The sequence below is a fragment of the Gorilla gorilla genome, chromosome 8 (genome assembly GCF_029281585.2).
Source record: "Gorilla gorilla gorilla isolate KB3781 chromosome 8, NHGRI_mGorGor1-v2.1_pri, whole genome shotgun sequence".
Taxonomy (NCBI): Eukaryota; Metazoa; Chordata; class Mammalia; order Primates; family Hominidae; genus Gorilla; species Gorilla gorilla.
The window spans coordinates 35,247,153-35,260,086 of NC_073232.2; the positions used below are offsets into that span (position 1 = coordinate 35,247,153).

The window sequence follows — 12,934 nt, forward strand, 5'->3', positions numbered from 1 at the left end:
TAAGATGTATCTATAGGTTTCTCTGGGCTATCTCTGACACGTTTTGCTTTCAGAATTATCTAGCTTCAGAAAATTCATTCTGCAGCTTTCCATTGTCTTCTCTATAAGAGTTTAAAGAGTATTATATGTTATTAGTAAACTTGTTAAAATTTGCTATCTGGGCCTGGCATTTTGAGGTGGGGGCAGATTTTCAGCAACTTTTCTCCCACTTATTTCTTGGTTATTAGTTTTATTTTTCAATTTTTCTATATATTATTGAATCAATTCTTGTAATTTATCTTTCCCAGGGAAAAATTATTTATTTTCTCAAAAACTTTAAGATTATTATAAATCTTTACATAGAATGCTTTAAAATATTAAAATATCTTTATTCATAACATCTCTTTCATTTCAAATGTTACGTTTTCTCTCTTTTATTTATTGGACTAATCAGATATTTGTGTATCTGTTGATATTTTCAATGTCCCATCTTTTGAATTTATTAAGTTTACTTTTTATTAAGTTTTCTAATTCACTAAAAAAAAATTCCTTGTTTCTGCTTACACTGTTGTTGTTTCCCTAGCTTTTTTGGATTAATTAATTTAGTTCTTTTTATTCTCTGTTATTTAATTTCAGAAGCACTCAGAGCTGTACATTTTCCTCTGAGAATGATTTAGGATGCTTCTCATGTTTTTGTTTTATTCTCATGTCATTAGTTTTTAATGTTCTGTAACTGCCATCTTGATTTCCTCTTGGGCTCCAAAGTTATTTATTTAGAGTAGCCAAGCATGTTTTCTTACATGATAACTTGAACCTTTTATCATAATCCTTTTTTTTTCCTCTCTACAGATACATTTAGGGAAGAGGGACAGTAGTTTGGGGAGAAGGAGGAGTAATGTGAGGTGGTCAGCACACCTTCTTGCCCATACATATACCTCCCTGTCAGCTCTAATACTACCCTTCAAGGGCAGCAGTAAGGAAGTTTCATATACAAAAGAAAATATCTCCTTACCATATCATGATTGGAGTCTCAGTTGCACATCACTTGCATTGTTGTATAGTCATAGTATGTGTGCTAAGTAAATGCTTTTGGAGAAAGTCAATGGGAAGAATAAATATTACTAGAATTATACACAAAAAATCACCCAAAATATCCTTCTCCTATAACCTGACAATAGTGCTAAGTGATTCAGTTGTGCACATTGGAAAACAAATCCTAAAAGAGAAAAATATCATTAATCATTATAGTTAAAGTTCTTTTTCCAAATCCAACTATGTATTTGGATTCACTATTTATAGCGAATAGGAAGTTCACTATTTATAATTTTGGTAAAATTCTTTGCAAAGGGCTTGGTTTTGTAATACAAGTACTTCTTAAATGGTCAGTTTTGACTTTTGTTAGTTTATTTATCTTAGGGGCCTTTCCTAAGACAGGCTACCCATGTTGGTATCAGCTATGTAAAGACACGGGGAGCTCTTTTCCCCAGGAGAAATCTCTGGTAATTTTTACTGCTCCTGTACAATTCATCTTCAACAATTTTTTCCCCAAGTCAGTCTATGCAGTTTCTCTAGTCACTACGCAGTCTGTGCAATTTGAAAATTCACCTGCATCCATTAACTCTCCTTGCTATCGTGATAGGATAGTTTTGCCTAGCACTGACTAGTTAAAAAGCAAATATAAACAAACAACTAGCAGGTTTTTGTTACTGCTATTGGGTTTGAATGCTACACTAGGTAGAACAACATCCTCAAATATGTTTTAGGATGAGGTTACATGCTTTTATTATTTACTAGCCAGTGCTGATAGCAGTAATTGGGGTCACTGGACCGCTCAATCCAGGGGGCTTCCAGAAAACCACATGGACATTTTGCATATGTCATTACAATCCTAGAAGTCAACCTGAAAAGTTTTTTGTTAAGTCGGGGTAGTTGTACAGTGCCAAGAATCTAGGTTTTGTTATCAGACAGCTCTAGATTTGAAATCTGCCTCATGCTAGCTGTGTGACATTCTGCAAGTCACATAATGCTAATAACAACAATAACAATACTACTGCTAATAACAATGTAACAACATTAGACTGTCAAACACACATTGAGTGGTTACCAAATGTTAGGCAGAGTTTGCTTAATATTGTTTATACTTACTATCTTATGTAACCCTCATACAAATCCTCTGAGACAAATACTATTATCTTATAAATGAGTAAAAAGAAGAACTTAAACTTCAAGTACACACAGGTAGCATATATGATCTGTGGCAGGAACCCACTATTCCATCTCCAGATTTCAAGCTTTTTTTTTTTTTTTTTTTTGAGACGGAGTCTCGCTCTGTCACCCAGGCTGGACAGTGGCACGATCTCTACTCACTGCAAGCTCCGCCTTCGTGTTCACACCATTCTCCTGCCTCAGCCTCCAGGGTAGCTGGGACTACAGGTGCCCACAACCACGCCCGGCTGATTTTTTGTATTTTTTTTAGTAGAGACGGGGTTTCACTGTGTTAGCCAGGATGGTCTCGATCTCCTGACCTGGTGATCCGCCGGCCTCAGCCTCCCAAAGTGCTGGGATTACAGGTGTGGAGCCACCGCGCCCGGCCCAGATTTCAAGCTTTTAACCATAGTCAACTGCCTCTCTGAACCTCGGTTTCCTAATCTGCGCTGTAAGTGCAAAATAACTCTCTTGTAGGGTTAGGAGGAGGAGCAAGGGATCGCACAGTTACTGCTTCTAAAACTGGTCATTTATCGTTGCTGCTGATAGTGCTGCTATTATGTAACCTTAGTCAATTTCTAGCAGGAAGGATGTACGCATACTTTCTTCTTTGCACTCATGTTTTTAGGAATAGAGCTAAGCCCTACTCACTTAGGAAAGGCTGATAGTATCTCTAGTTTCAGCAGGGCCAATGAACGGGGTCAACTAGTGACTCAAGCACCCTATATGTGACCATGTGCAAGCCTGCCTAGAAATACAGACTCTCCAGTAACCTGCTTTCTTTGGTAAGATAATCAGCTCTTCCCTTTGGAGCTATAGGGAATTAGGCATGAAACTGGGACCATGGTCCAAGGTACATTCTGTGTCTTTTTGCTTCTTCCCACAAAGAGAAGATGTTTCCTGCTGGTGATTCTACCTGTCATTCTTCCTAGGATTTTTCCAGTCAACTTAAGGGAGTTATCTGATCCTATAGCATCATACGACTTTTTTTTTTTTTTAAGACGGAGTCTCACTCTGTCGCCAGGCTGGAGTGCAGTGGCACAATCTCGGCTCACTGCAACCTCCGCCTCCCGGGTTCAAGCAATTCTCCTGCCTCAGCCACCCGAAGTAGCTGGGACTATAAGTGTGCACCACCATGCCCAGCTAATTTTTGTATCTTTAGTAGAGACGAGGTTTCACCATGTTGGCCAGGATGGTCTCAATATCTGGACCTCGTGATCCGCCCGCCTCAGCCTCCCAAATTACTGGGATTACAGGTGCGAGCCACCAAGTATGGCCAGCATCATACAACTTCTTAAAGGCTACTGCTAACCAAGCATCTCAATGCAAAACACCTTGTCCAAAGCAGCAGTCTGTTTCAATGGCCCTGACTTTAGTAGCAGTCCCTTCCTAAACACTAACAACTAACTGAGAGCAGTGTTATAAAGCATCAGTGGCTACTTAACTGTAAGCTTAAAGGCTGGATGTGTAATTATTAAACATATACGCTTATGTTATAGACATACTTTTAGACCACACAAAGAGTATGGAACAGTCGCCATCCAAAGCCTCCCAGGCACCAGGTGATGCTTGTGCAGAAAGGCCAGGACTGATCTAACAGCTTCTTATCTGCAGAGGACAATCTGCTGGTTGTCACCCAATTGTCTCTGTCCCCGCAACATATGGGCAGGCAGGGGATGGACAAGGCTACATCTGGAGCTCCTTCTGCTCACTGCCCTGCAGCTCTGAAGGCTCCAAACCATGGCACATATGAGAAGTACTTAGTGTGTTCCACAGTTATTTAAATACCTCCCAGGCTAAAATGTCCCAAGCAGCTTTTCTTAACATATGGACCCAGGTCTACGTGCATCAGAATCACCTGGGTGACTGATGAACATGCAAATTCTTGTGCATATTTGTCTGTTTATCAGTTTATTATTTGTCTCCCTTGATAGCATGGAAACCCTGGAGAGTAGAAGCTGTCTTGTTTACCCTGCTACCCCAGTTCCTGCAACACTGCTTGGCACATAGCAAGTGCTCAATAAATATTTGTGGGATGAATTAATTCCTGGGCCCTATGCTGACCTACTGAATCAAAATCCCTAAGAATGGGGCCATGTATTTTAAACCAGGACTTGGATTATTATTATGCTCATTAAATTTTAAAAACCAGCGTTCTAAGGTAATCCGGCCAATTCTAAGATAGAGAAAAAGATGGTAAGTTTCCTCCCCCAAGGCCTCCATATTCACTATCTGGTCAGACATTAAGTTAAACATATTAATAGCCTTGGGTTAAACTTTCCCTTCTAGCCATATTCCTCCAACAAATGTTTATCTACCACCTGCCATATGTCAGGCTCTGGGTCCTAAGTAGACAAAACAAATATAGGTTTGGAAGGCAGAGTGCCCAGGAAAAACTAGAGCCACCCCCATTTCTTTCCAATCTGCCAGAGGTGAACACTTAGAGTTGATGGTTTGACAAGCCTACTCCCTCCTTCTGCCCAAAGTTCGCTGATACAGGAAAGAAACAGACTATATGTTCATTACTGTTTTCCCGGCAGGTTTGGATGACACCTCTGGTTCATGAAAGTCAGATGTGAGCTTAAAAGATTTATCTTATCTTAAAATAATCAAACCTTTCCAAACAAGTTTCCTATATGTTTGGCACCTTTGAGTTTGTTCTGGAAGCTTAGATTATATTTCTAGTTACTCCCTGGACTTTTACCAGTATTTGTTCTTGGGCAGTCACTTCTCCTCTCAGGCTGTTGCCTTATTCGAAAAATGAGAAGACTCGACTAGAATCAGGCATGTCTTGGAGCCCCTTCCAATTTGAATGCACCCTCATCTCTGACTCCTCAGTGCCATCTTACTGCCTTATACTTTAAAAAAGTTAAGTGTGATATGATTTGATGAGCAAATAATGATTGTCAGGCTAGTCTACCCAAAATTCTCCCAGGCAAAGGTATTTAGCTTGTGGTAAAGTTGGGTAAAATTCAAGATTTGCAAAAAAAATTTCTAAGAGTTCTCACCCTCAGTTTTCTTGTTTACCTGCAAAAATACTATGGCAATTTTAATGTGCTTTAAACTTTATGTAAAAGATAAAGATAATACTCACACTTTCTCAGAAATTTGAACTTTTTATCTATATCAGGGCTGGAGCAAGGTGCTTTAGCGCAGCCTGATCTGATCAGGCTGAAAATCACTGCTTTAAGGGATGCCCCCAGGCAAAGTTATGAAGTGTAGGAAGATTTATAAGGAGTGAGAAGCTCTCTGTGTCCTTTCCTCAACCACATGACCCTCCCTTCCCTCCCCTCAGTCTCACAGAAGTTCCCCAAAGGTAGGCTGCCCTAATCTAAGTCCGTAGTCTTTGCATCAAATGTAACTGTAATGCCCCTTTTTCCATTCCAGCCTGACAAACTAATCACTGGTAACTTGTCCATTACCATTGCCCAGGTAATTGTCTTTCTTTGGGAAACAGCTTCACCTAAATCAGTGATTCCCAATGCTTTGAGGTTTCATGTCTGCTTTATATTCCAATGATTTTGTCACGCTTCCTTTATTGGCCTGAAAAAAAGGGTCAAAAATATAACTTACCCTTCTCACTATATAATGCCCAAATTATTTTTTTAAATGAAGAAATGTGATAGAAGTAATTTGTAATAAATTAACTTATTTCAATATGTAAAAGCCTAAGCAAGACAGCACTAGAAGCTGTAATGAAGTCCGATGCTTGCCGTATGTCTAGACTCACAGGGAGAGCCACAAAGGTACTATGGAGTCAATGACAAATACCAAAAACCCCACTCACTGCTCACTATATGCCAATAGTATCCCACAACCATTGATTGTGATAATCACCTCTACCATCAGTTATTTTTCCAAAAAGCCTTTTAAAAACCTAGATCAATGACCCTGATGCAAAGTTGGCTATGTTAGCAACCTCCACAGAGCTATTTTGACTTAAAGAATGTTTCTCTGGGCCGGGCACGGTGGCTTACGCCTGTAATCCCAGCACTTTGGGAGGCCAAGGCAGGCAGATCACGAGGTCAGGAGATCGAGACCATCCTCGCTAACACAGTGAAACCCCGTCTCTACTAAAAATACAAAAAATTAGCCAGGCATGGTGGCGGGCGCCTGTAGTCCCAGCTACTCGGGAGGCTGAGGCAGGAGAATGGCGTGAACCCGGGAGGCGGAGCTTGCAGTGAGCAGAGACTGTGCCACTGCACTCCAGCCTGGGCGACAGAGCCAGACTCTGTCTCAAAAAAAAAAATGTTTCTCTGTCTCTCGTACCATGATTATTATAATATTAAGCAAAGCAGTATCTGTGTTTTTATTTTAGGAAAGAAGCAGTTTTAGGGTTGAAAGGATGTTTGAAACTTGAGCCCATGAATTTTTGGCCTTCTTTACGCTTTTAGCACTTGGAATGTCATTAGGTAGCTATTTCACTTAGTATCTTCATCCAGATGTTTCAGAATGGATTTTCTCTTCCTGCTGTTTCATTGGTATGTGAAATTGCAGGTCGGTTTATTCAAAGGTTTGGAATAAAAAGGTTTTTCTGAACTCTCCTTTCATTGCCAAACGTTTTGCTCCAAATCAGGCTTGTTTTAACTGAATTAAGAGGATGACTTAATAAGAAGCTTCTGTGCACAGCAGAGGGTCATGGTAATCGTTCTATAGGGAACAACACAATACGGTCACAAGTCTGCAAAACGTGCCAGAAATGATAGTCATGCCTCATCCAGGCAAGTAAATGCATCCTTCCTGGAAGCAGTCAAGGAGTTGTTTTCTCCGAGTATTGTTATCAACAGTTTGGGGTTGGACTTTACCCTCCTGCGGCCACTTACGTTGTAAAGACGATGAAGCAAATTATTCAAAGCAAATCTATATTTCTTTTTCCTTCCAGAGGGAAAATGATTCCATCTGATCTTGAAAGAAGGATTCTTGAAGCCAAACAGAAAGTAAGTTTCTGCCGGGAGCTTTATCCAGCCCATATTTCTATTTCCATCCACCGGAGAACAAAGTGTGTTTTGGTTTTATTTTAAAAAGAGGATCCAAGCCTCAATCTCCCAGGTTTAATGAGAACATAGAATTCTACATCCAGTCACTATTTATTTCTCTGGGTTATAGGCTCTGCTTTAGAAAAGTTTAAATTGCTGAATAAATATTATATACAGAGATACAGTGAGAGTTTCCAAAGCATTTGTATTCCTAGGTACTGAGGGTTGGCATGAAACACCCACACATTTGAAAGAATATTTTCAGAGGCACGGAAATAGCAGAATGCTAATGCAGTATGTGAGAGACCCTGGTGCGGTTCTTCAAAAGGGGCCAGTTTTTCCCGTGTAGGTGCATGCTGTTAGCATTGGCTCTCCAGACGTCTTATTTTGCAGGAAGCAATTTAGAACTCTTTTCAGAAGTAACAAGTTCTGAATGCCTACCCAAGATTCCCAAAGCTCTAGAAAGTCATTTACAACCTGGGATGGCTCACAAATCAGATAATTTGTTTCTAGAATTCTTTGTTTACCATTTGGTAGATATAACCTACAGTTTCTGATTTAATAACATACACATGCATTTTATCATTAGGAACTCAGAAATAATTATTTACGTTCATATGCCCTTTTTCGTTTGGTTTTGTTTTACTAAGTGGCAGGCAGCAGGAGAAGATTTCCCTCCTTGTGCAAGTGCTAGAACTACTTCTAGTAACATCAACTACAAGATTAAACCTTTGCTGCCACCTAAAGACTGACACCATAACATCACGTTCTATAGACAGGACAGAGTCCTTATGGAATGAGGGACTATGGTGATCCTGTTTGTGGCATTCTCCTGCCTTCTTCCAGCCCGTTACTTCAATCAGTTTTCATTTAGCCATGGCCAGAGAGATTGAGGACTAGTTAGACGGATAAAAGTCATGGCGTATTATTTTAGCCGCTCCGTGCTGAAACGTGAAATAAATTATCTGGGCATTTTCCAAATAGGAATAATGGGCTGGTCAGAGCTACTTCTCTTCATTCTCCTGCCTACTCACTCTAGGGGATTTACGAAGTTCAGAGGCCTCGTTGTGAATAAGGAACACTTGAAAGTGAGCAAAGGGAGTTAAAAGGGCCAGAAAGTCTACCGGGAATATATACATGTCTCAGGGACGTCCCTGACAGCCTCTGGGTTCACAACAGCCTCTTCTGAGAATCAGAATGTCTGTTCTTTTAAGACACAGTCAGGTCCAACAGCATAGCCTAGAGAACTCAGATTCCAGAGAGTGAACATCAATTTGTCCCAGACCCCGGGGTGTCAATAACTCTGCTGCTGCTTCCCCAAATTCAGACGTGTCTGTTAGGGAGAGAATTTCCATTGCTTTGAATCAGCTTTTTAAAAGAACCCTTGACTCTGTTTTCCATGATTTGGGGCTTTCTCGTTTGCATAGGGGTTTGTTCCTTTCCTCGTGAGTGCCACAGCTGGAACCACTGTGTACGGAGCATTTGACCCCCTCTTAGCTGTCGCTGACATTTGCAAAAAGTATAAGATCTGGATGCATGTGGATGTAAGTATCCCTTAGGGACTGGCCACTAAAACGTCCTTGCACGTTTTTCATTTGGGACACACAAAGGAAATTTGTTTTCTCTTTTTTTTTAACTTGGTCAGCTTATTTTCAGAGTGGTGATATGAAAGCTTTTAAGGATGGATGAAGCAAATTAGCACACAACTCACACAGTACACACCATGCACCAGAAGCATCCCAAGGCTGATTATGCCTTAATGTCCCCAACATGGTAATATTTGTATTTCTATGATCAGTACCCAAGCTGACCACTTTGTTCTCAATTCATTGAGCCATTGCATCCATGGAGGAATACAACCTACACACACAGTCCTGCTCTTCCTCACTTACCAGAATGGTCAGAAGAGTAAAAAGGAGTTGCATTTATGTAGGAAACCCAGAGAATTAAAAACAAACAAACAAACAAACAAAAAACTGAAGCTCAAGTTAGATATTCCTGTATTTAGAGAGGAAAATAGGCTTGACGACTTCCTGGGAAATAAGGACCACCAAAGTTCCAATTTCGTAGCTTGGTCAGCTAAGAAGATAGATTATATTTGAAACGTTTTGACTTCAGGCCTTGTCACACTAAAAAATAATGAAGGTGTTCCCTCCAGAACATTTTCCAATGAAAAAAAAAATGTGTTAAGTTTTAGAAGGACTGAAGGGATTTAAGTTTAGATTAGTATTACTCAAAGTGTGGGTTGAAGATTAGCTACCACCTGCAAACTGTTAGTGATCCATATGAGATAAAGAGTTTGTGCCAAACCATCATCAACCACAAACCATCACTAATCACAAACCATCACAAACTAAGCGCAATGCTTGGCTCAGCTGATAATTTTTTCATTGCAAGACTTTCTCAGTGAAGGAACGCATATGTTGATGTTCATTTGAGTGCAAGATCCTTATGTTGTCATGGGCCAGCACTGGGTCTAAGCCAGGGCTATAACAATGATCTAGCCCTAGCTTAGATCATTTTGGCTTTATAATAATTATTCAGACCAAATTAATGCTCCTTTTTTTTTTTCTTTTTGAGACAGAGTCTTGCTCTGTTGCCCAGGCTGGAGTGCAGTGGCGTGATCTTAGCTCACTGCAACCTCCGCCTCCAGGGTTCAAGCAATTCTCCTGCCTCAGCTTCCTGAGTAGCTGCGATTACAGACGTGCGCACCCATGCCCAGCTAAATTTTGCAATTTTAGTAGAGACGGGATTTCTCCATATTGGCCAGGCTGCTCTCGAACTCCTGACCTCAGGTGATCCACCTGCCTTGGCCTCCCAAAATGCTGGGATTACAGGCATGAGCCACCACACCTGGCCTCATTAATGCTCTTTTCTTTAGGAGCAGAAAATTTCCACAGGCTTAGCTGGGTGCATTTCCATTATTCCAGAGTATTCCTGCAGAGCAACCCAACGTTCTTTATCCTCCCTGATTCACAGTGTGAGTCGTTCATTAGGCTACCAGAGCCCCTTTCATTTTACACATGAAGACACTGAGAAAAGACTGAACCATCCGATATCATTAGTGACCTGGGCCTCAGGACTGGAAACCCTGGTAGACCTTGCTGGCTGATTCAGGAAGAGGATTACCTGGCAACTTCAAAAACGAGAATGTCTGTGTGTCCTGAGCCAGCAGAAGCTATGGGTTGTTCCTCTGGGCCTCCTACTTAAATTAGAACTAGGGAATCTTTTAACCAGTTTTATTAGCTTTTCTTTGAAACATACCAAGTTTACCACTTACTCTTATTAGCTTTAACATTCATACATTCTATAAAGTAGAAAGAATCTTAAAATAGTACACGTTTGGAAAATCAGATAATTTTTCAAAATGCAAAAGAACTGGGCCAGGCGCAGTGTCTCACGCCTGTAATCCCAGCAGTTTGGGAGGCTGAGGCAGGTGGATTACCTGAAGTCAGAAGCTCGAGACCAGCCTGGCCAGCATGGTGAAACCTCGTCTCTACTAAAAATACAAAAATTAGCCAGGCGTGATGGTGGGTGCCTGTAATCCCAGCTACTTGGGAGGCTGAGGCAGGAGAATTGCTTGAACCCAGGAGGCAGAGGTTGCAGTAAGCCAAGATCTCACCATTGCACTCCAGCCTGGGCAACAAGAGCAAAACTCTGTCTCAAAAACAAAACAAAACAAAAAAGAGAGCTGAACTTACAACAAAAGGTGGGGGGAAGCGATTATATCATAGAATAATTTTATAATCCATTTAAAATTATCCTAGAATTATTTGTACACACAGAGGAAAGAAAGTTAATATTTCCAAATGAATCTCCATCTTGGCATTCTATTTTTAAAGGAGATTACTACACCAATTCAAATCTTCAACCTTGACCAAGTACAAATTGTTAAGACATGTGTTCTAACTGCTCAGCTAATTAACTGGTATGAATCTTCCCTGCTTGTGAATTTTGGACACAGAAATTATCCAAAATCACACATCAGTGAAATAGAGTTATGAAGCCACTTCTTATTTCTGGAATCATTTAGACTTATCAAAAGAGTTTTCCCTGCAACTTGGAAGCTGTTTAATGGCCCTCCTGCCCATCTTCTCTGCCTTCCACTGTGGGGACCACAGGGTTTCTTATTCTGAGAACATGACTTAATGAGGACTAACGGTGCTAGTGATAGGTTTGGGAGAGGGTCTTTCTCTTCTGCGGACCAGGAGCTATGCCTCCAAGGTCGCTCCTTACACCCATATAAATGTGGGATGGAATCTGAGACCTTAGAAGGGCACTTCAGTGTAAACCCTGAAGGTTAGTGCCAGAAGGAGGTGGTCAACTTCCTAAGTGGCCTGGGGTCAAGATCATTTTCACCCTAGGAGACTCTCGTTAGTCTGGAAGATACCAGACTATAGAAATCTAGGCAATGACAAACTGCTACCATGTTCCTTGTATGATCTTTTTTCAGGCAGCTTGGGGTGGGGGATTACTGATGTCCCGAAAACACAAGTGGAAACTGAGTGGCGTGGAGAGGTATGTTGCATTTTTCTTATTAACAACATAAAGTGTTAAAAGCTAACTGTGAAACACAAATTACAGTCAATTTCCAGGAACTCTTGGAATACTGAGTGAGCTCACTCTATTCAGTGCTTGTGTTCCTTGCCTTGTGTGTTATTACATTCATGAATATGGGTAAACAACAGAAAAATCAAATATGTAAATATTATGTGTAAACAACAGAAAAATCAGAATACACATCAAGCGACGCAGGTAGAATGTCTTTCAGACATAGAGATTCCTATCTAGGGTCTATTCCTGGGATCTCTGAACCAACCACAAAAATTGTTTAAAACCTACAGGCAGCCCACGTTTTTCTAGGGAGAAGATTTATAGCTTTCATGTTTCATAAAAGGATAATATCCACTGCTTAAAAAAAAACAAATAATTTTGCAAAGCAAATAAGCACCTTGTAACTTATCAATGTTGAAAGTTTGGGTTTGGGGTCTAAGATGGCCGGTTCACTTAAAGTGAGACATACTAGCAATAGCCTCATCTCATGGTTTCATTCCCGTAATAACCTTTCTCTGACACAGCTCCGACTGATGCTGCAAAGCACCTTTTATTTAGAGCCTACGCAGAAGACTGTTGAGAAAAGCTGAAAAACACAAACATAAAGCTTTATGCTTTATCTGATTAGCATAAAGCACATTCAGGTCCAAAGAAAAGAGAAAAACAGAATGCAAAATACAGGCTCTGGTTCTGAACCACATGCAAGGGGAGCCCAGTTCTCTCATCACAACGTGGCAGGTCAGACACAGTGGTGAGCTCTGGCACTCCAAGCGACCAAGAAAGCCTGAATTCATCAGAGGCTGCCAAATGCCCACCATCCCCTGCCAAGTCGCCAGATGCTGCCCAGCAAAAGTGTCACACTGGCTCTGCCACTAGACATCTTGGCACAGTTTCTGTTCCAGGACAAGGAGAGACGCTGATGGAGCACAGAGGCACTTGTGAGCCCTGGGCATGTGGGAGGCCCAGGCCAGAGTGGCTGTGCAGAGGGTGCGATCTGACACCCAGGCCCAAAATTACACAGAGAACCCATGAGTGTGGAAAGAGAGGGGTATGGTTACTGGGCTGGAGTCAAGAGCATCCCACCAAATTAATGGAAAGAAGGCAAAAAAGAGTTGGGATACACCAGCTAAGGCCCATGTCAGAAGGGTCACTGTCCCTGAGTCTGATGGCTGAGGTCAGAGCCTGGCCTGAGCACAGCGGTGTTAAGGCACCTGGAGCCA

General features: G+C 41.1%; 1 protein-coding gene across 1 annotated transcript in view; it reads left to right on the top strand.

Annotated features, from left to right (window-relative positions):
- GAD2 (glutamate decarboxylase 2) overlaps positions 1-12,934 on the top strand; it is an 89,181-nt gene that overhangs the window by 46,620 nt on the left and 29,627 nt on the right. The window contains exons 9-11 of the mRNA XM_063709963.1: positions 7,067-7,121; positions 8,588-8,704; positions 11,614-11,678. Of these exons, the coding sequence (XP_063566033.1) occupies positions 7,067-7,121; positions 8,588-8,704; positions 11,614-11,678 (237 nt within the window). The remainder of the gene's footprint in view (positions 1-7,066; positions 7,122-8,587; positions 8,705-11,613; positions 11,679-12,934) is intronic.